Genomic DNA, 21621 nt, shown 5'->3' on the forward strand with positions numbered 1-21621 from the left:
ATTTTAAATGCTAATAAATCGGTTAGTATTCGATGGATTCCCTTCGTTCTTGAGGCAAAAAGACTGGAACATCTTCTAAGACTCTTCCCAAATGAAGATAATTGTAATTTTATTGTTCAAACTATTGTACTATTGAAAATAGTCAAGCCTTGTCAGAACAAAAAATTTGACCTCTGATTGGTCGTTATATGATTGCTTCCCAAACACGGTCGACAGAATCGTATACCTTGCAATTTAAAACATGTTATTTAGCCTATATAAGAGCCTGTTTCAGCCGAAGCCGCTCATAATAGTTTTAGACAGCGACAACAGCAGTCCTCCCTTAGCAGCAGCAGTAGCAGTGCAGTGGATACCAGCGATAGCGGATAGCGGCCACAACTGTGGCATGACTACGGATAGCGTAGCAGTTCCAGCGGGTATCAGCATCGATAGCAGCTGATGCAGTGAGGCACTTTGGTGAAATGCAGTCTTTGTGCAATTGCCGGTTTTAGTATGCATTCAATGAAAAGTTGATTCATTTTGACATTACATGAGCCATCTAGTTTTGATAAATGACTGACACGCAAGCAGCCGGGTTATCTTCCTTGTAAAAGTATTCTACTTCAACCTTGCGGTCGTGGCTTTGCATACAACCCTCCTGTGATTTTTTTTGAAAGATTACGCATTTTTTAGTCAAAACCTTTTTTTCTATTTCCTACAATTTGTAAACGTGAGACGTCCTGAAACTACTGATAGGTGATTTTTGAAGAAAACAAAACAAGGAATCCAGAAAAAAATGTTATTTTTGACCGGCAGTGTTACCAGATAGATTATTTTTGTATTTAAAAATTAAGTTTGCATTTTTTGACAAATGTAGCCATTTTCATTTTGATAATTAATTTGATAATTTCATCGTATTTCTCGGAAAATATCACGTAAAAATTTCTTATCACCCCCGGTAATATGAGCCAATCTCGAGATATAACTTTTTAACGAAAATAGTTGTAATTTTTGAAATTTATTTCTCCTACGTAAGACGCCCGAGAAATTCTGATTGGTGATTTTTGAAGAAATATTTTTAATCTTCGATACCTTTTTTAACTTAAACGCTTCTCAAAAATGAGTCGCGATTAAAAAACAAAACTTGTAGCACAAAATCGCTCTAGCTCATACATCTGTGCGAAGTTTCAGTCAAATCAAAAATGACAAATAAAAAAAGTATAACAAAATTGTCCTATTTCGCATGGAATGGCTTTTACTCGAGAAAAGGGCAAACTGTTGAAACATCCTAAAAGGATTGTACCGTTAAAATTTTTACCATAACACAACATAATACAAATACTTGAATTGAAAATTGATAATCGTCAACATACATTGATAAAAGTACAATAACGTAAAAAGAAAAAAATAAATATCATACCCTTGTCATTCTCGAAGGAAAGTTATGAGAAAAATCTGCTGTTCAATTATTCAATCGCAGTTATTTTGTGCCTGAACTTTAACATCGGAACGTTTAACGAACTTCTGGATTCGCGGATTCTGTGAATCTTTCCCGAAACGGTAAAAACAGTCTCACTGGAAACTACGAATTTCTTCAAGTTGCGTGATGCTTGTGTGCACTGTCCGGTTCGGTTGGTGTCCTTCTTTTTTGAAACGACACTAATGCTTAGTTTGTTTGCTCAGACGACCGGATGGTCTGTTACCGAAACACCCTTATCAGATTGCTTCAGCATAAAGAGACCTGCTCCTTGCTATTCTCCCTAATCATTTTCGTTTTCGATGTGCCTTACCACTCGGAGAGTTTGCCGTTTTGGTGTGTCCTTGCTGGTAGTCGATTCACGTTGTATATACATGTATGTTTTACATTTGTAACTTCCAAGAAACGGTTCCAGCAGTAAATATTCTTCGATGTGGTAATATTTTTACAGAAGAAAATAATGGCACTATTTAATTCATAGCATATGAGTTTTTTCCCAATCATGTATCGCTATTATTTTTTATTCACAGTTTTTTCACAATCATTCAACATTTCTTGAAACTGTAGAAATCAGACTATTTTATTGTAGGGTAGGCCAATCGCATTGTGCTGGAAATCAATATTTATTTTTGGACCGGGCGTCTATTGATCGCATTTAAACACAGTATACCGTTGTAAATTTCGTTCGTCTATGTAGTGCATCGACTTGCTTACACTAGTATTAATCATAACTAAATGATATGCACATCTGCTATAACTATACGCAACGTCCTGCTGTTATTTGAAGGGCAATGCATAGTGGGAGCCAAACTCCGACACTTTTTCGTATGACTGTTTCAACTGAAAATATATTGTGTTCGATTGTATTGCATTTCTTTTGACCTTCCACACGCGAAACCTATTCTATTGATAACATTATATTTGTGGTTCGATTTCTTTCATTTGATACTGATTTCTTTCCTAAATCTGTGTATAACTGAACAAGCGAACGGGCAAAATGAGCACATTCGAATAACGCGTCAGCGAAAGGCCACTGAACTTCAGTAACCGCGCTTTGGTTCGGTGGGTGAACAACTGACGGCGAACAGAACAGCGATCCGTCGACGGTACGAGAGCGACTAAACAAGCCAAATTTGTTATGACGATACCCCGAAGGGGTGCATGTTTGTATGCGCTCTTTGCTGTACCGGTCCACGTGCTTAGGTACATACGGGCTCAGCTCTCGCGTCTAGCGTTTGTATCTCTTCAGAGCTGAACACGAGGAGAACTAACTGCAAGTCGATCATCTGTTTAATAGTATAACTGCAGGCGGCGCGTTCTGTTTAAATTGTGTTGTGAAAATGAGGTTGCGTGAATTTGTCTATGAAATGACAGTACTCCTTTAGATGCCCTTTCAGTAAAAACAGTTCAACATTAGCAACAATGCTAATTTTTGAAGAACTTCAAAGAATTTTTTAACCTATTTTCAGAACAAAAACTATAGGAGCCACAATTTTGTTATTTAAGCATAAATGTGGAAATTTCTGTGTGAACATTAAATCAAATTGCAATTGTAGGCAGCGCTTCAAAAGTCGTTGTAACAGTGAATTTACTTAACATAAATAAAACCTATATAAACCGTTATCTGAGGTAAGGAGTTGTCGACATTGACTGCAGGTTGAATTATAAAATATTGCACTCAAGAATAATGTAGGTAAATGTAAGTGATTACTGACGAAAATTATCGCTTATTTCGGACAGTTTCGATTTACTCGTTATGGATGACTTCCGCGTTAAGTGAGTAAATCACTACATCAAATAAACCAAAAGTGTGCAATGCACCGAAAAGCAGTATGATCACACTTGAAAGAGTGATAATCTCCAAATTACGCGATGTTTGCCCAAATATTTTTTTCAGAAATACTTTTAAAAACCATGTTTAAAACGAATGTAAAACTCGCAATTTGTAATCCTCGAATTTTTGCAATTTGTTTTGCAATTACATTGCAAATTTGAGGACTTAGCAGATCCATTTAATGTAAGGTAATATTTAGATTTGTGTTATTTCACATACCTTTTTGATGTTGTTGATATTGTTGTTGTGAAGAATGGAATTATTATTCACTAACGGCACCTGAGAAATTTTCTGTTCCGCAATGAATTCGAATTCGTAATCATCGGTTCCTCCCCATGGCACAAGTAAGCTGTCTTCCTGGACATATTCTCTGATTGTCTTATTGTTTATGTTTTTCAGCCTATCTATAGCGTTTGCAGGTAACAGTTTTTTGATTAGTAGGAATGTTGCTGTAATAATTCAGACTGTTTTTAGTGAGATCTCAAACATTCTGACTCAGTTAAGCTCTGCGTACCGTTAAGTATCCATGGCAGATCGTATACTAGGATATAGTTCAATGAGAACGGATAGTAGTTCTTCAGTGTACCGATGATATACTTGGTATACTCCATGTCTACATTGCTTAACCCTGCGTCGGTAAGCTCGAACATGATAGTTATGTAGTCGTCATTTGATTCGCGAATCAAGCGCTCTAGCCAGTATAGAAACATACGCTTCATGTCGCTCAGATTTCGGGACCCGCGTGTGTACAGTCTAGAGCGATAGATGAAAAGCGTTTTGCCATCAATGTCTTTCCCTCTGGGAAACATTATGCCGTCGCAGACGTAGTCCATGCGGATGTTGTCTTCACAGATTTCTGAAATTATGATATTGGTTTATTGAAAACAAAAAGTCATTACAGTGACGAAATGACAATTTTGCATTCGATCCAATTAAATCGGTAGTATGACGTGGGAATATTTTTACATACGAGCCACCTATTTGAAATAAAATAACAATGTTACCGTTTATCTGTGCCGTTTTCCGCCACACGCAAGTATCCCACAGCTGTTTCAGCGACTCCTTCATGTCAAGTACGTTGTTTTCCAAGAATTTGGTAAGCCAAACATCGTTGTCGAATATTTTGTTTATATCATTCTCATGGAATCCACCGGCTAAAAAAAAACAAAAAAAAAATCATTTGCATCGCAATTTTGAATAAGTTCGCGTTATTGACAATAACTTATTTTTCATGATTAAGGAGAACAAATAGTGTTGGGCTGCTGTTACCTCGAGAAATTCTTCTCACAAAAAGGTAAATTTGCACATCAATACAAATTTGCACAGTTACGCCATGGGACAATGCAATGGCATATAGAAACGATATCATTTCAGGAGTCATCAGCACGGCAAATCAATGAACTCTTTTGGCAATAACACAATTGATCACGGAGCATCATGAGTTCGCAACACTTTATTTATTGCTTTTCCTCTCAGAAAGCATTTTGTCTTGCAAGATACCGCAAATGAATTACCAGTTCGCCTTGTTTTGGCAGCAGAACTTGTTTTTATGTCTGCTATTTTACTTGAGCACCTAGCCTTTTGGTCATTTCTTTAAGGATTCAACCCCCAACAGCAGTGTGTGTAGTTAGGGATGAGCAATAGAATAAGGCGGCAGCGGAATGTGATACGATATAGATTGTGGAACAGTACCACCGTCCCCCGTAGTTTAATTGGTCAAAAACACCATGCCGGAGACAGGGAGATTGCGGGTTCAAGTCCCGTCGGGATGCGGTATATTTTTCCAAATCTGTATCATATTTCCAGTTCGCTTAATTTTCGTTCTCTCTACTCCATATACTGTCTGCTTAATGAACTTGCGTGTTAACGGGAAAAAGCCGTTGTTAAAAATAGAAATTCAGTTCGAAAGATTCAACCCCCTTTGATGTTTTATAACGAATGCGAATTTGAACTTTAGTTTGTTTCTTTATTTATCTCTTAAAGTTACTTTCAACACGACACAATGTATTCAATGTTCAACGCAACGGAATAAATGATTTTTTTTCTACGGACTTGTATTTTGTTTCACCAAGCTAACATTGATCATGACTAATTTTAAGTTGCAAACATTTAAAATACTGATAAGGTCAATAGGTTAGAATTAAAATATATAACAAATTCGGCAGTTTTCGAAGAGAATGTGAAAAAAATTAGTGAAAGTCCAACAATAAACACCAAAATGCTACTGCCAATAATATAGATTCAGATTACAGAGTTGACAGTGGAAATATCAGTCAAATATCAGAAATATATAAAAAGGATCTCGTTTGAGTGATTGCTGTTTCAATGCGTGCAGCGGTGCAGCAACCTGTTCAACGCAAGATACGTGCTGATCCGAATGCGCAAGCCTAACAGGTTTGGTGTCTTAGAATGAAGTGGTCTTGATTTTATGCTAAATGAAAAAAAAAACAACGTGTTGCTTCTGAACTCTGCACAGATCACCAAAACTGGAAAAAAAAAACAAAAGTTTTACCTTGAAAAACTGGTAATAACCTAGAAACAACCAAATAAAATAACTTGTCATGGAATGCTAGTAAAGTGGCATGCTATGGATTGTGAAAAGTGTTACGAAAATGTGCCCTCATTAAATGCATATTATCTCACTACTTCTGAACGTATTAAAAGAACAAATGTCACCAATGTAGCTCGTTATATACTAATTAGGATATCTCACAAATAGTGAAATAAGCTCGAGTGTAAAGTCATGTAAAATCAACCAATCATTATCTTCCCTTCTGCTCGCTTTTGGCTGCGTACTGGCCTACTATACAAGAAAAGTACGAAAATCAATCACTCTTTTAGTTTTGGTGGCCTTGACATGGAGACGGACTCGGACAGTGCATGGCATTCAAACCGTAATCGCAATGTTGGCTTTATATTTATCTTGTGAAGATAAAAATGTTTCATGCTGCATTCAGCGATGCCACACGCAAGTAGAATTTTACATATTTATAGGTTAAATGTTTGACACTGAATCTGTACATCAAGGTCACGAAAATATTAGCTTCAACATTATGGTTTACATTGAAATGGTCTTTTTCTGTCCTTTTCTTTATTTTGATTTATTTGATTCAGATGAAAAATTCGACGAAAAATAAATCTAGATAATCCTCGTGCGATAATGGCACGCTTCTCCACCTTATTCTTGAAATAAGGTAATGCCACGGAACAGGAACCAACTGTCATAACTTTGTTTACATGTTTATGAAAAACAACTGGTGTAGGTAGAGTTAGTACCTGACAGGGATATCTTGTCCGGCGATTAGAGTAGATTAGAGTTTTTTTTTTCTTCATCTATAATTTATTTGACACGGCACAAATACAATTTAATGTTTAACGGCGCCAATTATATCTGGTAGCTTACCTTCTAAAGTATCTTAATAACTAAAAGCAAATTTTTTATCCTCGCTGCCGACTACGAGCTGAAACTAAATCTAACTTAAAGCTAGAATGTTTTGCATTAAAAGCACTGATTTGTTGTTTGATGGTTTTCCATCGCCATAGGTAAGCAGCATATTGAATATGTTCCGCTGCTAGGCCAAGATATTACGGACTGGCATATTGGGTTGTCTCCCTCGGGGCCTGAGAGTATCGTGCGGGTCTAGTCGCTGTTTCCGGATCCGGGGTCTTAACGTGTTCTTGTCGTTTGGTTGGATGTAGGCGGAAGGGAATAGGATTAAACTGGGGCGTGGATGGATTTCAGGAAAACGTATATAAGGGACATGTAGGATAGGTCACGGCTCGCCAAGACATCACGAACAGGAACAGCCGGCTGCCTACTTTCGGCCTGCAGGGAAGCTATTAATTTAGACCTGGCGTCACGGTGTACAGGGCATGACCAAACCACATGCTCTATGTCGTGATAACCTTCACCACAGGCACAGATACCACTTTCCCCGAGCCCAACACGACGGAGATGCGCGTCAAATCTATAGTGATTGGACATAAGCCGGGACATCACGCAAATGAAACCCCGACCTACATCCAACCCCTTGAACCACGGGTTCGTCGATACTTTGGGGATTATGGAATGTAACCACCTTCCCATTTCCCCTCTGGTCCAAGCATTTTGCCAACTGATGATCGTATTCTGACGTACAAGTGCGAAAAATTCATTAAAGGCAATTGGTCTTTCATAAATATCACCGTTTGTTGCGCCCATCTTAGCCAAAGTCTCATTACCCGGAATCGAGCAGTGAGAAGGGACCCACGCTAAGGTAATCTGAGAAGATTTTTCGGGTAAAGCACTCAGATGTTCCCGTATTTTCCCCAGGAAATACGGAGAGTGCTTAACATCTTTCATCGATCGGAGAGCCTCAATGGAACTGAGACTGTCCGTGAAGATGAAATAATGGTCCGTGGGCATTTTTTCGATAATCCCTAGGGTGTACTGAATTGCAGCTAATTCTGCGACGTAAACAGAAGCAGGATTATCGAGCTTATGGGAGACGGTTAAATTGTTATTGAAGATACCGAAGCCAGTGGACCCATCAAGAAGTGATCCGTCAGTGTAGTACATATTGTCGCAGTTGATGTTTCGATATTTATTGGAAAAAATTTTGGGGATCTGCTGCACGTGTAAATGATCCGGGATTCCACGAGTTTTTTCTATCATGGATGTATCGAAAAACACAGTAGAATCAGAAGTATTTGATAAGTCGTCACGATTTGGAATATTCGAAGAAGGGTTAATATTTTGGGACATGTGATGGAAATACAATGTCATAAAACGGGTTTGAGAATTAAGTTCGATTAACCTTTCAAAATTTTCAATCACGGGACGGTTCAAGACCTCACATTTGATAAGAATACGAGAAGACAGGCTCCAGAAGCGGTTTTTCAATGGTAGTACTCCAGGTAAGATCTCCAAACTCATCGTATGGGTCGACTGCATGCAACCTAAGGCGATACGCAAACAACGATATTGTATTCGCTCCAGTTTGATCAAATGTTTGTTTGCTGCGGAACGGAAGTAGAAACACCCGTATTCAATAACAGACAATATCGTTGTTTGGTAAAGCCTTATAAGGTCTCCTGCATGGGCTCCTCACCATTGTCCGGTTATTGTACGAAGAAAATTCACTCTTTGTTGACATTTTTTATCAGATACCTCACGTGACAACCCCAGGTGCCTTTAGAGTCGAACCAGATACCAAGATATTTGTGTACCAAAACCTGAGAAATCGTTTTACCCATTAATTGTGTTTGAAGCTGAGCAGGTTCATGCTTCCTAGAAAAAACTACTATCTCAGTCTTCTCCGGAGAGAATTCGATACCTAGCTGTAAAGCCCAAGCAGACAAATTGTCCAAGGTGTCTTGCAATGGTCCTTGCAAATCGGCAGCTTTGGCTCCTGTAACAGAGATTACACTGTCGTCTGCAAGTTGTCTTATCGTGCATGAATTTGCCAGACATTCGTCGATGTCATTTACATAAAAGTTGTAAAGAAGGGGGCTTAAACATGAGCCCTGGGGAAGACCAATGTAGCTAATGCGAAAAGTTGCCAAATCACCGTGCGTAAAATGCATGTGCTTTTTGGACAACAAATTGTGCAAAAAATTGTTCAAAATTGGAGAAAATCCTTGTCGGTGAAGTTTACCCGAAAGAATGTCAATAGAAACGGAATCAAAAGCCCCCTTAATGTCCAAGAACGCAGACGCCATTTGTTCTTTGCGAGCATACGCCAGCTGAATATCTGTTGAAAGCAACGCAAGACAATCATTCGTCCCTTTGGCACGGCGGAAGCCAAATTGAGTTTCTGGTAGTAGACCATTTGATTCGACCCAGTGGTCTAAACGACGGAGTATCATTTTTTCCATCAATTTCCGGATACAGGATAGCATTGCAATCGGCCTATAAGAGTTGTGATCAGAAGCTAGTTTCCCTGGTTTTTGGATGGCGATCACCTTCACTTGCCTCCAATCCTGCGGTTCAATGTTTTGCTCCAGGAACTTATTGAACAAGTTCAACAAGCGCCTCTTGGCATTGCCGGGTAGATTCTTCAACAAGTTGAATTTGATTCTATCTAACCCAGGCGCGTTATTGTTACAGAACAGAAGGGCAACTGAAAATTCTGCCATAGTAAAAGGTGATTCTATCGCGTCGTGGCCCGGAGACGCATCGCGAACAATATTTTGCTCAGGAACAGAGTCCGGACATACTTTCCTCGCAAAATCAAATATCCACCTACTTGAAGACTCCTCGCTTTCGTTGACCGTTACGCGATTCCGCATTCTTCGGGCTGTGTTCCAAAGAGTGCTCATCGATGTCTCCCTCGACGTCTCGTTCACGAACCGACGCCAATATCCGCGTTTCTTTGCTTTAGCCAAGCTTTTAAGCTTGGTATTAAGCTCCGAATACCGTATATAGTCGTCGGGTATACCTCCCTTCTGGTAGGCCTTAAACGCGTCGGATCTTTGCGTGTAGACATCGGAGCACTCTTGGTCCCACCACGGAGTGGGAGGCCGTTCTTTGATCGTTACGCCGGGATATTTCTTCGTTTGGGCTTGCAACGCGGCGTCGAGAATCAAACCCGCGAGGAGGTTGTATTCTTCAAGTGGTGGATGATGTTGAATCGACTCGACCGCTTTTGAAATCATTTCCTCGTATAACTTCCAATCGACATTCCGTGTGAGGTCATATGGAATGTCAATTGGTCGCATGCGAGTTGACCCGTTATTAATTGAAATAAAAATAGGCAAATGGTCGCTACCGTGAGGATCGAGGATTACCTTCCATGTGCAATCCAACCGTAGCGACGTCGAACATAAGGATAGATCCAAAGCGCTTGGGCGCGCTGGAGGTTTCGGGATACGTGTCATTTCACCGTTGTTTAAAATAGTCATGTCGAAGTCATCGCAAAGGTTATAGATTAAAGAGGAGCGGTTATCATTGTAAGGGGAACCCCAAGCCACGCCAAGGAGTTGAAGTCTCCCAAAATCAAACGTGGCGAGGGAAGAAGTTCTATTAAATCAAAGAGCAGCCGTTGCCCAACCTGTGCTCTGGGAGGAATACATATTGAGGCAATACAAAGCTCTTTGCCTTGTATTGTCATTTGACATGCGACAACCTCGATGCCTGGAATCGAAGGGAGGTTAATACGATAGAAAGAATAGCACTTTTTAATCCCTAAAAGTACTCCTCCATATGGGGTGTCTCGATCAAGGCGAATAATATTAAAATCATGAAAGTTGAGATCAATATTTGAAGTAAGCCAAGTTTCACAAAGGGAAAATGCATCGCATTTGTTTTTATTTATCAAAGCATTAAACGAATCAATTTTTGGTAAAACACTTCTACAATTTCACTGTAAGACAGAGATAGAATCCTTCATATACGCAGTTGAATTAGGCATCGAAGGATACAATCGCTGCAAGGAGGGGCCATCGGGCAGTCAACTGCTTCAAAAATGATCTAACTGTTGGGAGGAATGCTGTAAGAAAAATTTTAATTGGATCGGGTACATTGAAAGTTTCGAAAATCCAGTCCACAATGTCAGAAAATTTTACTAATCCAGAGTTTGTTTCATCAACTGGGAGTGCAAAAGGAACAACTGGGGTTTTAGATGTTCCTGGCAGGGCTGGGAACTCCTTCTGGGACTTTAAATTTGCAAGCCCAGGAGGAGTTTGCTTCGGTTTATCCGCAGCACTGTTTGGTTTGTTTGTAACTTTCATTTCACTTTGAGAAATCTTAGGACCTCTTCTGGGAAGTTTAGGAGAGGAAATATTTTTCCTCTTCCTAGACTCCCCAGGATTGGCGTAAGATGTTCCCGCTGGTGAATCGTCAGAATCGGTTTCATCAGAGGACAACAGATCAAAAGGGTTTGATGTAATGGGAGAAGTGGTAACGGTCTTCTTCAGCATCTCAGCGTAAGAACGCTTCGAACGCTCTTTGAGAGACCTCTTTATTCTATCCCTGCGCTGCATGTACACCGCACATGTCGAGAGCTCATGCTGACTCTCCCCACAGTGAATGCATTTTTCAGCATTTTTACTGCAGGAATCATCCGCATGATTCTCCCCACACTTGCCACAACGTGCCTTATTGCAGCAGTAGGCGGCGGTGTGGCCTAACTGCTTACAATTCAGTCAGTTCATGACGCGAGGCACATATAATAGCACAGGGAGACGAACCCGGTGGATCGAGACGTGGCTTGGTAGTGCTGACCCGGCGAACGTAACTCGAAACGAGTCTGACGGAGTGTATACTGTTTTGCCACCGATGATCGATGCTGACCGCAGTTGCTTGCAGTCGGGCACCTTTACATCGGGACATGTGTTGTTCTTAAAGCACCCTTGGGCACTTTCCAATATACACTCGACGGACAGACTCGAATCGGTTATGACATCGTCGATCTCCACGTCTCGTGCGGGTATGTAAACGCGATACTCGCGTGTGAAGAGCTCAGAGCAAGCTATATCGTTGTCCTCTTTCAGGTTACTGACCACGACACGGAGCTTGTTAGGCCGGACCTTGGAGATTTCGGTCACGCCCTTGTACTCCTTCGTCAGGTCATTAGAAATCTGCAAGAGGTTCAACTGTTTCGATTTCGGTCCCGCCTTTGGCCGAAAATAAACAGTATAGCTGCCCTGGGCTCCGTCTGGGTAAAGCCTGGGGCGAGGGGGGACTAAAGAATGAACAGGGAAGGGGGTAACAGAAGGGTCAGGGTCAGAGGGGTTCGGGGATGGTGGCGCGGGAGGCGAGGGATCTACATCCATCGCGCTAAGTCTAGCGCACTAGCGCCGACAAGAACACGTACCTATTTACTTCTCCCTTCCAGTAAGGTTGGTTGTCCGATCGTTCGAAGCTGCAGCCGTTACAGCCAGCAGCACCAATACAGCAGCACCAAACAGCCACCAGCAGCGAGCCAGGTGTGAGATCACTCCACACAGCGATACAACTCAACTGTCAACTGATGGCTTCTTCTTTTTCCTCTTTTGTGTCTCGTCCACTGCTGTAGCACAATTCAGCCAGCAGCCAAATCGGCTTACGCACCAGCTGGCAGTCACGATGCGAAACAGTTGCACAAAGGCACGACCTTGAACCCGGATTTATTTCACTCGACCAGGCAAACAATGCCAACACTTGTTCACACGTCTTTTGTTTTATATTCTATCGGAGCGATCACCAAACACGTCCGATATTCATGCGTGTTCGGCACAGAATGAAGATTAGAGTTGCAGACTAGAAAAAAACGAGCCCGAATTCCCACTTATTAAAAAAGTATTTCTTATACAAAATTGGTCAACAAATTGATTGATAAGGGACAATTGGCGCTTTTCTTTTGCGCAAAATTGAACAAAGATATAGGTGGTTACCTTTAGTTACTGCCTTTGAAAATTGTATATTTTTCCTCATTGCACCTTATTTATGTGATTTTCGTGCTAAAACGTTTCTAACAACAAAAGCCGTTCAGTTTATTGTTCAAAAGTAAACTTATCCTATGTGGAAGGTTCAAGGGAATCCAATTGTGTTTGTTTCATTAAGATCCAGGTCCTGTAGGTGGTATGATTTACCCCAATTTACGTAATTCTTGAAATTTTCATTACTAAATTCTTATAACATTATTATACGTAGAATTTTCTGACGAAACAGGAACTATTTTACCTTATTTTTGTGATTTTCATTTTAAACCCCATTAAATCACAATCACTGAACTTACTGCTCAAAAATAGACTTTTTCTATGTGAAAAGTTCCAGAGAATCGAATAGTGATGATTTTATTGAGTTTTTGGCGTTGGGAATTGCTCCCAAAACTTTTGAGATTTTTATTTCAAAACATATATTACCAGAATAATGTTAAAGGGGGCAAAGAATACCTCTAGCAGGGCTAAAAAACTTAGATAAATCTTTACCGTTTTATTTGCTGGAAGTTTTTTAATATGATAAATATATTTTTGAAAAGTAAGTTCAGCGGCGATTGGAGTTATGAAAATCAGAAAAATAGGGTGAAATAAGGGAAAATATATAACTTCCATGTCTCGGAAAGCTCGAATAAAACGAACACAATTTAATTTTCTGAAGTAAAATCAACGTAGATACAGGTCGGACTCGATTTATATACAGTCTCCGAAAAAAATTTCATTATATATAATCGAATCAAAAAAAATTTTTTTTTGTTTATTTTGCATAAATATTTTGTTGTTTTTGAATAAATAAGTAGGATTTTTTTGACTAACCCCCTAAAGTCGCAAAAAACCTTTATTACAAAAATATATGTATATATAATCGAATCAGAATTTTTTTTTATTTTGCATACACTTTTTGTTGTTTTTAAATAAATAAGTAGATTTTTTTTGACTAACTCCCTTAAAGTCGCAAAAAACCTTTCTTACATAAATATATGTATGTATAGATTTCGTAGTTATTCTTTATGTTATTGCAGTCAGCCATGGCAAGAACAGTACACCGTATTGCACGGGTGCTACTTTTGCATAGAAACACTACACGGCGTGTATTGCAACTTGCACTGCGTGATGTGTAAGCAAATTCACCGGTGCGCGTGTGGAATGCTTATCCCCTACCCCGTGCATAAAGCGCGAAAACCGTTTGCCATTGGAAAGACAATTTATGTTACGCGAATTACGTGGAAATATAATAGAGAAAATTATTACATCCAGAAACGCTAATGCTTAATTCAATAAAAGTTATAAAAAACAGAAATTTTTCGATTTTTGCAAGTATTTTTTTGAAAAATGAAACGAGAGCCACCATTTAAATTATCATAACAGTATTTTATCGAAACAGTACTTGAAACTATACACTTTCGTCATTTTATTTTCAATCCCCTCTTCATCCAATATTATTCATAGACTTCACTTGCGTATTGGGTAGATAGTAGATTAGTTAAAAACATTGCCTTTAATTTATTCAAATTTTTGCTCACCAGTGTTGATAACAACTTCATAAAAACAAGTATTTGAAAAGAGTCAATCACTATCACCTCAACCTTAACATTGAAATAGTAATATTAGGGTCCATTCAAATTTAACGTGACATAAATATTGGACTTCCGGAAAACCCTCACCACTTTGTCTAGCATGTTTCCAATACTCAGCACACCAGGCATAGAAAATTTCCTCAGCCCTGCTTGTGTTATGTAACATTTGAAAGGACTTTTATGAATCAATAAGGATGCGCCTATTTATAACGTAATGCAAGAATTATTGTTGATCTTCTTTCCCCTTTGCCATGCTTTTTGTTTAAATGTTCTGGTTGCAACACTTTGCCAACTCAACACTCTTTCCCGTTTTCTGAGCGTTACATAATTTGTAAACGTTCCCTCGCGATATTTCTGTTTTAGATCAGCTTTACTTTACTTGAAACATTATGGCTCAAAAATCAACGTTTTTGGTCAAAAAATGTAGCGTTACGTCATATTGGACTGAAGGAAACGTCCATTAATTACGTACCGTAAATAAAAACTATTTTCGACCCTTTTTTTCCTCTAGGTAACGCTCTTTGTATAGATCTTCAAAATTTATAGTATTGATTGCGACGTTTTGTCAGATCTCTACCTCTCCCTAAGCGTTACGTATTTACGACGACATAGCTGTTTTAGATAAGTTATATTTAAAATTAAAAAAATAATTTATGATTCGATTATATACAATTTAATATATAATCGAATCATATATAATCGAGTCAATATATAATCGAGTCTGTACATAATCGAGTCCGACCTGTGATTGTTATATGAAGTATAAAATGGATATTTCAAGAATAAGGTGAATTGGGGAGAGTTATACCTCTTCCAGGGCCTTTTTTAATTTCAGGTAGAGGTAAACCACCAAACACCTAAGAGACCACCTCAGGTAGTGTGGGGATTGATCCACTAAAAACCCTTCAGTCTTCGCTAGGTATTGCTTCAGGGAGCGGCTTCTATGCTTTGTGCAACCTCCTGGCTCTATCAATCGATGTTTCCCTTCTAGCTAATTACCCAACTAACCTGAAGACTGGCAGTTAGCTAATTCTGGCATGTCGGTAGTCACCCGGCGCCTGCTTTGCAACTCTAGGACTATTTGAGAGGCGACTGCACAAACCGCCCTCCAGATTCGCATCCACGCACTCGGGGCACATGGGGGACCCTGCATGCCCGAACCTGTGTAGATACTGCCTGGAGCAACTATGACCTGACAGGATCAGGTGTCAGGTGAAAGTTAATTTCTCCATGGCGCCTTCCGACCCATCCGGATACCACCGGAATAAGTCGGTGCGCCCATCTACCCTTCGTGTGAATTGGACCGTTTCTGCTGCCATCTGATTATAGTGAATGATCTTCTGGTCGCTCGTATGCCCCTTGTGTCACGTTGGCTATTCACCTTGTGTCAAGTTTGCCATTCGCCGCTGAGCTATCCGACATCACTAGAAATAGTGCTGCATTAGCCGTTGAAGCTCTCTTGCAAGCATAATTGACGTGACTCTTAAATGTGAACTTATCGTCAAACAGAACCCCCATGAGCTTCAATGATCGCTTTGAGGTAACGGTGCAGTCTTCGACTCTGACCACCGCCTGTTACTTTGATTTGCGGTTATTCACAACCGTGACCTCCGTCTTATGGTGCGCTTACTCCAGTTTCCTGGAGCGCATGCAGTCTCCGACTTTGCATATACAGTACGTGGCCGTCAACTCGACCTCCTCAATCGACTCGCCGTAGACCTCTAGCGTTATGTCGTCTGCAAAACCGACGATCACAACTCGTATAGAGAACTTGAGTTAAACACCCCGTCATACATGACATTGTTGTAAACAAGTACTCAATTCTGGAAGTAATTTTCCAGAATCTAGTACAGCGACACCAGTACATGGATGCTCCTGAAAGCAAGCGCTATGGAGTGCCAACTGCCGCTATTGAACGCATTCTTCACGTCAAGCATGACGATTCCGCTATCATGTATGCCCCTTCTCTTGCGCTGGAGTGCTATCTCCACCGTCTTGGTGATGGAGAGGATAGCATCCAGCGTGGACCTGCCCTTCTGGGAACCGAACTGGTTACTTGCCAGACTGTTTACACCCTCCATGTACCTCATCAGGCTGTTGAGGATAATTCTCTCAAGCACTTTGCCCGCAATGTCCAGTAGGCAGATAGGCCTGTATGCCGATGGGACCCCTGGTGGTTTCCCAGCCTTCGGCAGTAAGACCAATCTCTGCCGCTTCCACCTCTACGGGAAGAGGCAGTCATCTAGGCACCTTGGCATGGCTGCCAGAAACAGCCCTGAGGGCATTTTTATCGCCAGCCTGATTGCCAGGTTAGGGATTCCATCCGGTCCCGGTGCGTCGCTCACCTTTAGGGAGTTGGCGATCACGATGAGTTCCTCATTCGTAATCCTTACCTCTCCTTCGATCTCGACACGGCTGTCGGATGTTCAGCAGGTTGGCCGACCATCCCTGGTCTGTGTCTGAGATACTGGAACGTGGACGTGAGACTCGATTGCCGGAGGCCAAGGACTGGGCTCGTGGAGTGAAAGAGTCCCCTCATGGTACGCTCCAGCATCGCTGGTGATCACTCTGCAGGTGCCAGCGCGCTTTTGGCCTCGGCCATTGCGATCCTGTAGGCGTTACCCCACGGGTTCGTATTGGCACTCGCGTATAGCCTTTCGAAGCAGGCCCTCTTTCTTGTCTTAAGGTGAAACCTCATTGAATCCAAAAATGGCCGACTTCGAGTCACCACTTCGAATTTTCAAAAGCACAAGACTCGGAAATACTCATTGCGTTCCCTATGAAAATTCTATTTTATGTTTGCTTCACCACAGTAAACATAAAATAGCATTTTCACAGGAAACGCATTAACTATTTCCGAGTCTTGTGCTTTCGAAAATTCGAAGTGGTGACTCGAAGTCGGCCATTTTTGGATTAAATGAGGTTTCACCTTAATCGCACTCTTTAGCATCAATCTTGCAGAACCGAATGCTGCGTGGCGTTCAATCGTTTGTTCGCGGCACGCTGCATCCTCCGTCTGAAAAACGCTTACAAATAATCGAACTTTATTACCAAAATTCGTCCTCTGTGAAAAATGTTTTTCGCGCAAAAATTGTGTTCAGTGACAAAGCTCATTTCTGGTTAAATGGGTATGTTAATAAGCAAAATTGCCGCATTTGGATCGAAGAGCAACCAGAGGCAATACCAGAGGCAATCGCAAATGCACCCAGAAAAATGCACGGTTTGGTGCGCTGGAGGCATCATTGGTCCGTGATCCAAAATTGGATCTTTCATATGGACCATTTAAAACGTAGCCGTGACCAACATTTGAATGAAATTATCTTTAAAAAGTAAATGGCATAAACCAATTAATTGGCTCAAATAAAGATTTCATACAGTTTTGAAATTTTTATGCGTTTTTTTTAAGAAAAACTAAATTCTTAAAAAATTACCCTTTGCCATTCTCAGCCAAAAAAATGAAATCACGAAAAGAAAAAATTAAGCACATTATTGTACATTGGATAAGTTAATGCTTGAGCAGAAAATTCAACGTAAAATATTGTTATATGGATCTATAATGAAAATTACAAGAAAAAGGTGACTTTGGGCAAGTTATACCATCTACAGGACCTGGATTTGAATGAAACCAACACTGTTCGATTCCCGTGAACTTCTCACATATAAAGTTACTATCAATTTTATGGACTGAAAACAAATTGAAATTAAAATGAATAGTTTTTAATCTTAATCTTTAACAAAAAATCGCCTTACATTTCTCCATTTTGAACTTTTCATCAAAAAATGTTTTGTAACCTCAAGTTTTCTCAAGAAAAAGATAAAAATCAACTTTTTTAAAATTATTTAAATTTAAATTTATTATTCAAACAGCGCTAATTTCGATATTCTGTTTGGTTTAAAAAAAAAATTTCCTGGGTGTTTTTATTAAAGCATTTTGAATTCCTGAGACAGATTCCCATTCTTAGACAGTTTTTCCATTCAACCAAATGGTTTTTGCCATTACCGTTGAAAGCCTTTCCTTTTCAGTCGACCTACTGAAAGTGTGTGCTAATATGCATACGCTCTTTTGAACTTGAGCTTGAACGACCGCACATTGCGTAGTTGTTCCTTCGTGATGGATCTGAGCTAGTGAAGTTGCATCGCCACCGTAAGATGGCCAATTTAGGGCTCGTTTATCATCTTCACTGTGCATCAATTCAGTAGCTTCCGCTATGTATAGATCGATAACGGCGCCGGCTACATCCTTATGTTTGGTTGAGGAAGAAAGGAAGGGTTACAATCAGAGATGCCAATAACATTTTTGAATAAACTGGAATAATGTTGAAAATAAATCTGGAAAAATATTTTCAACATTATTCCAGTTGATATGAGAGAAAGAAAAATAACATGTGAGACTTTGATGAGACAAAGCTTATTTATGCGCTTTAAATTTTGCTTGAGATGGATTTTTTTTTAAATTTCATCAAATCGAGTGTCTACAATCACTTAAAATGTAGTATTCCTGCTCCAGGTCACAAATAATATTTAAAAATCTCGCGCCTAAGTCAGCCCTATTCGATTACAGAATTTGCTAACTTTTAAACAGATTGCTTTATCCATTATCGGTCACATTTCTTTTATATTTTTTTACTCAAACAGCATTTATTTGACACGGCACAATACATATTTATGTTTTACGGAGCCAATTATTTCTAGTATCTTACTTTATAAAGTACCGTGGAATGGGGTGAAATTGATCACCTAAAAATTCGTGATAAAAAATACTAATCAAAAAATATTGCTCTTACAACACTAGGCAATGTTAACGTGTCCTTAAACGCAACTTTTGCATGATTCACATACCTGTCAAAGTTAGCCCTTGCATGCCCGGTGAAATTTTTCATATTTTCGAAAAATTCTTCTTACTCAGTCAAAACTCAATCAAATTTGATCAAACAAGTTTCCAAATAACAAACAAAGTATTGAATTTACTTAAAGTAATCTTAGGTGAGGGTTAATTACGTTAAATTTGGACAAGTGAGTAAAGTATGATAAAAGCTCAAAAAATGTAATTTTCAACAATGATCATTCCATACGATAAGAGAAATACTGATTAATTCGCAGGAAACCACAAAGATTTCAGAGCTATTTTTTGAGCTTTTGTAACAAACCGAATCTAAATCGGTCTAACGACGATCAAATAAGAGCAAATTTAGCAACAAGCAGCTCGTGAACCAAAATAATCAAATTTTAAGCAGAAATATCGTTATTTTCGTTTCCAAACAAGCTGTAAATGATATTTTTCAGTACAGAAATCATCATTTATCTTTAGCATATAAAAAAAACACATTGCCAGAAGAATGTATGGTTTTCTATGGTGATCAATTTCACCCCAATTTACCTCATAGTACTTTATAGAATAATCGAATTTATTTCATGAAGTAGACGATAGAAATTTCACCAATACCCATAGAGGTTTACTGGAGCACATACCAGTAACTGTTTTAAAATTATACTATTTCGGGAAAAATGTACATGAAGCTAGTTAATTGGAAATTGTTATAAAAGCATAGGGCAAATTGTTTATCCTCGCTGTTGACTACGAATTGTTTAAATTGTTTTTAATGATTTTTTGTTAAACTCTATGTCATGTAATGTTGCTATCAATTTGGCTAAGTTTCATGCGAGCAGAAGATAGAAAGCGGAAAATCGATGAAATCCATATTTATTCCCTTTTAGAGAATTTTTAGAGAATTTTTTTACGTAAATTTTTTTTCAAAATAGTGATAATTTGAGCTGATAAAAAATCTGGATAAAACTGGCAAAAATATTCAAAAACTGGATAATTTTGAGTTGAATCATGGCTGGATCACTCGAAAGAAACCAGTTTAAACGGGAATATTGGCATATCTGGTTAGAATCGTTGTTGCCAGAGACCGAGTTTACCCCTGCATCTCTAATGACTGTTACTTCGGTAAGAGACACATTTTTTTATAATTTTACCAGGGGCGACTCGTCCATAGGTGCAACCTGTGCATTGTGCACATGGGAACGCCATGCAAAAAATATATTTCAATCGCAAATTTTTATTTTAATCATTGATTTTTAGTTTCACTTTCAAATAGTAACACATAGAATGACTTGCGTGATTACGCGTGATTACGGACTGAGATTTTCAAAATTTGTAGTTAAACAGGTAGGTTCAAAAGCCGCGAGTCGCCCCTGAATTTTACCATTCCTTCTACACGCATATAGATTTTATTGCTCTTCTTTACCGAGTCTCGTTAGTAACCCTATATCGGCAATTTTAACTACCTGGAGATTCATCTAACTGTGTGTCACTCTTTCTTCTGAAATTGCAGGAAGCATCAAAGTGGAGGGATGAGAGGAAGCTTGAGTATAAACCCATTCGTAAAAGTCCCTCTGAAACCGAACGGTTTGCTTCTATTAAAATTCGAACTCATGACCATTCGCTTTTCAAAGCAGACCCTGTAACCTTAAAGCTGCGAGCTCCCTGTGCTAATATGCCAGCATGCATAAACATTTTTACTCAGTTTGATTTGTTGTCGAAAATGATCGAATAAAATTTTACGTATTTTCAGGTCGTTTTTTTTCTGAAAATGCTCTGTACAAACAGTGAATATTATAGATGTTTCTTGATATCTTTTCACAGTGTCTGTAAGGCAAGCATTGATGAGAAGCTGACAAATAGGCTTTGAAAAATTATTTCTTGAGTATAAAAAGCAACTGGAATACGCTTTGAGTTCGAAATTTTGATAATTTAGTTTTCTATACGCCTGAATTTAGCGGTGACAAATAAAAGTTTGAATTTTTTCTAAGTTCCCTCCTTCAACAACAAACACGCTCACAGAGAGATGGGGTATATATATGTAAGCTCTCTCTCTCTCCTCTTATTATAGTATTTAAAGTTTGGTTTATGCATGCCCGTAGCCTAGTTGGTTCAAAACAGTGGCGAAACTAAGAGCATTGCAAACCTCAACAATAATTCCCACAAAAGGTAGGGAAACACCAGCCAAAATAATGAAAAAAAAAAATATTTGTCTTGTCTAAATCATGGTTTGGTTATCAATCAAGATATGTACCAAAACAAATGCAAAAACAATGATTTCGTTTCTTCGAAAACATCATACCAAAGGTATAAGTTTTGGTCAGATGAAGCTTCATCACACCACGCTAAAAACACAAACGTTCCTGAACAACCACTCGACCCCATTTGTTCCCAAAATATGTACACAACTCAACGAATCTGCCTCAGTGTCGCCCAATCAAAGATTTCTTTGGGATTTTGAGCTCCTTGGTGTACAACTCGTAAAGGCCGTACACCGCTCTTATTCCGGCATCAAGGGAAAGCTTCTCTT

At 39.2% G+C, this 21621-nt stretch overlaps 1 protein-coding gene across 6 annotated transcripts in view; it reads right to left on the minus strand.

Annotated features, from left to right (window-relative positions):
• LOC129721032 (motile sperm domain-containing protein 2-like) overlaps window positions 1–21621 on the minus strand; it is a 39245-nt gene that overhangs the window by 15438 nt on the left and 2186 nt on the right. For all 6 annotated transcript variants that reach the window (XM_055673076.1, XM_055673074.1, XM_055673072.1 and 3 more), the window contains exons 3-5: window positions 4295–4444; window positions 3805–4146; window positions 3510–3739 (exon numbers count right to left, since the gene is read on the minus strand). In XM_055673076.1, coding sequence (XP_055529051.1) covers window positions 3510–3739; window positions 3805–4146; window positions 4295–4444 — 722 coding nt within the window. The remainder of the gene's footprint in view (window positions 1–3509; window positions 3740–3804; window positions 4147–4294; window positions 4445–21621) is intronic.

This window comes from Wyeomyia smithii, chromosome 2, assembly GCF_029784165.1.
Source record: "Wyeomyia smithii strain HCP4-BCI-WySm-NY-G18 chromosome 2, ASM2978416v1, whole genome shotgun sequence".
NCBI classification, from domain to species: domain Eukaryota; kingdom Metazoa; phylum Arthropoda; class Insecta; order Diptera; family Culicidae; genus Wyeomyia; species Wyeomyia smithii.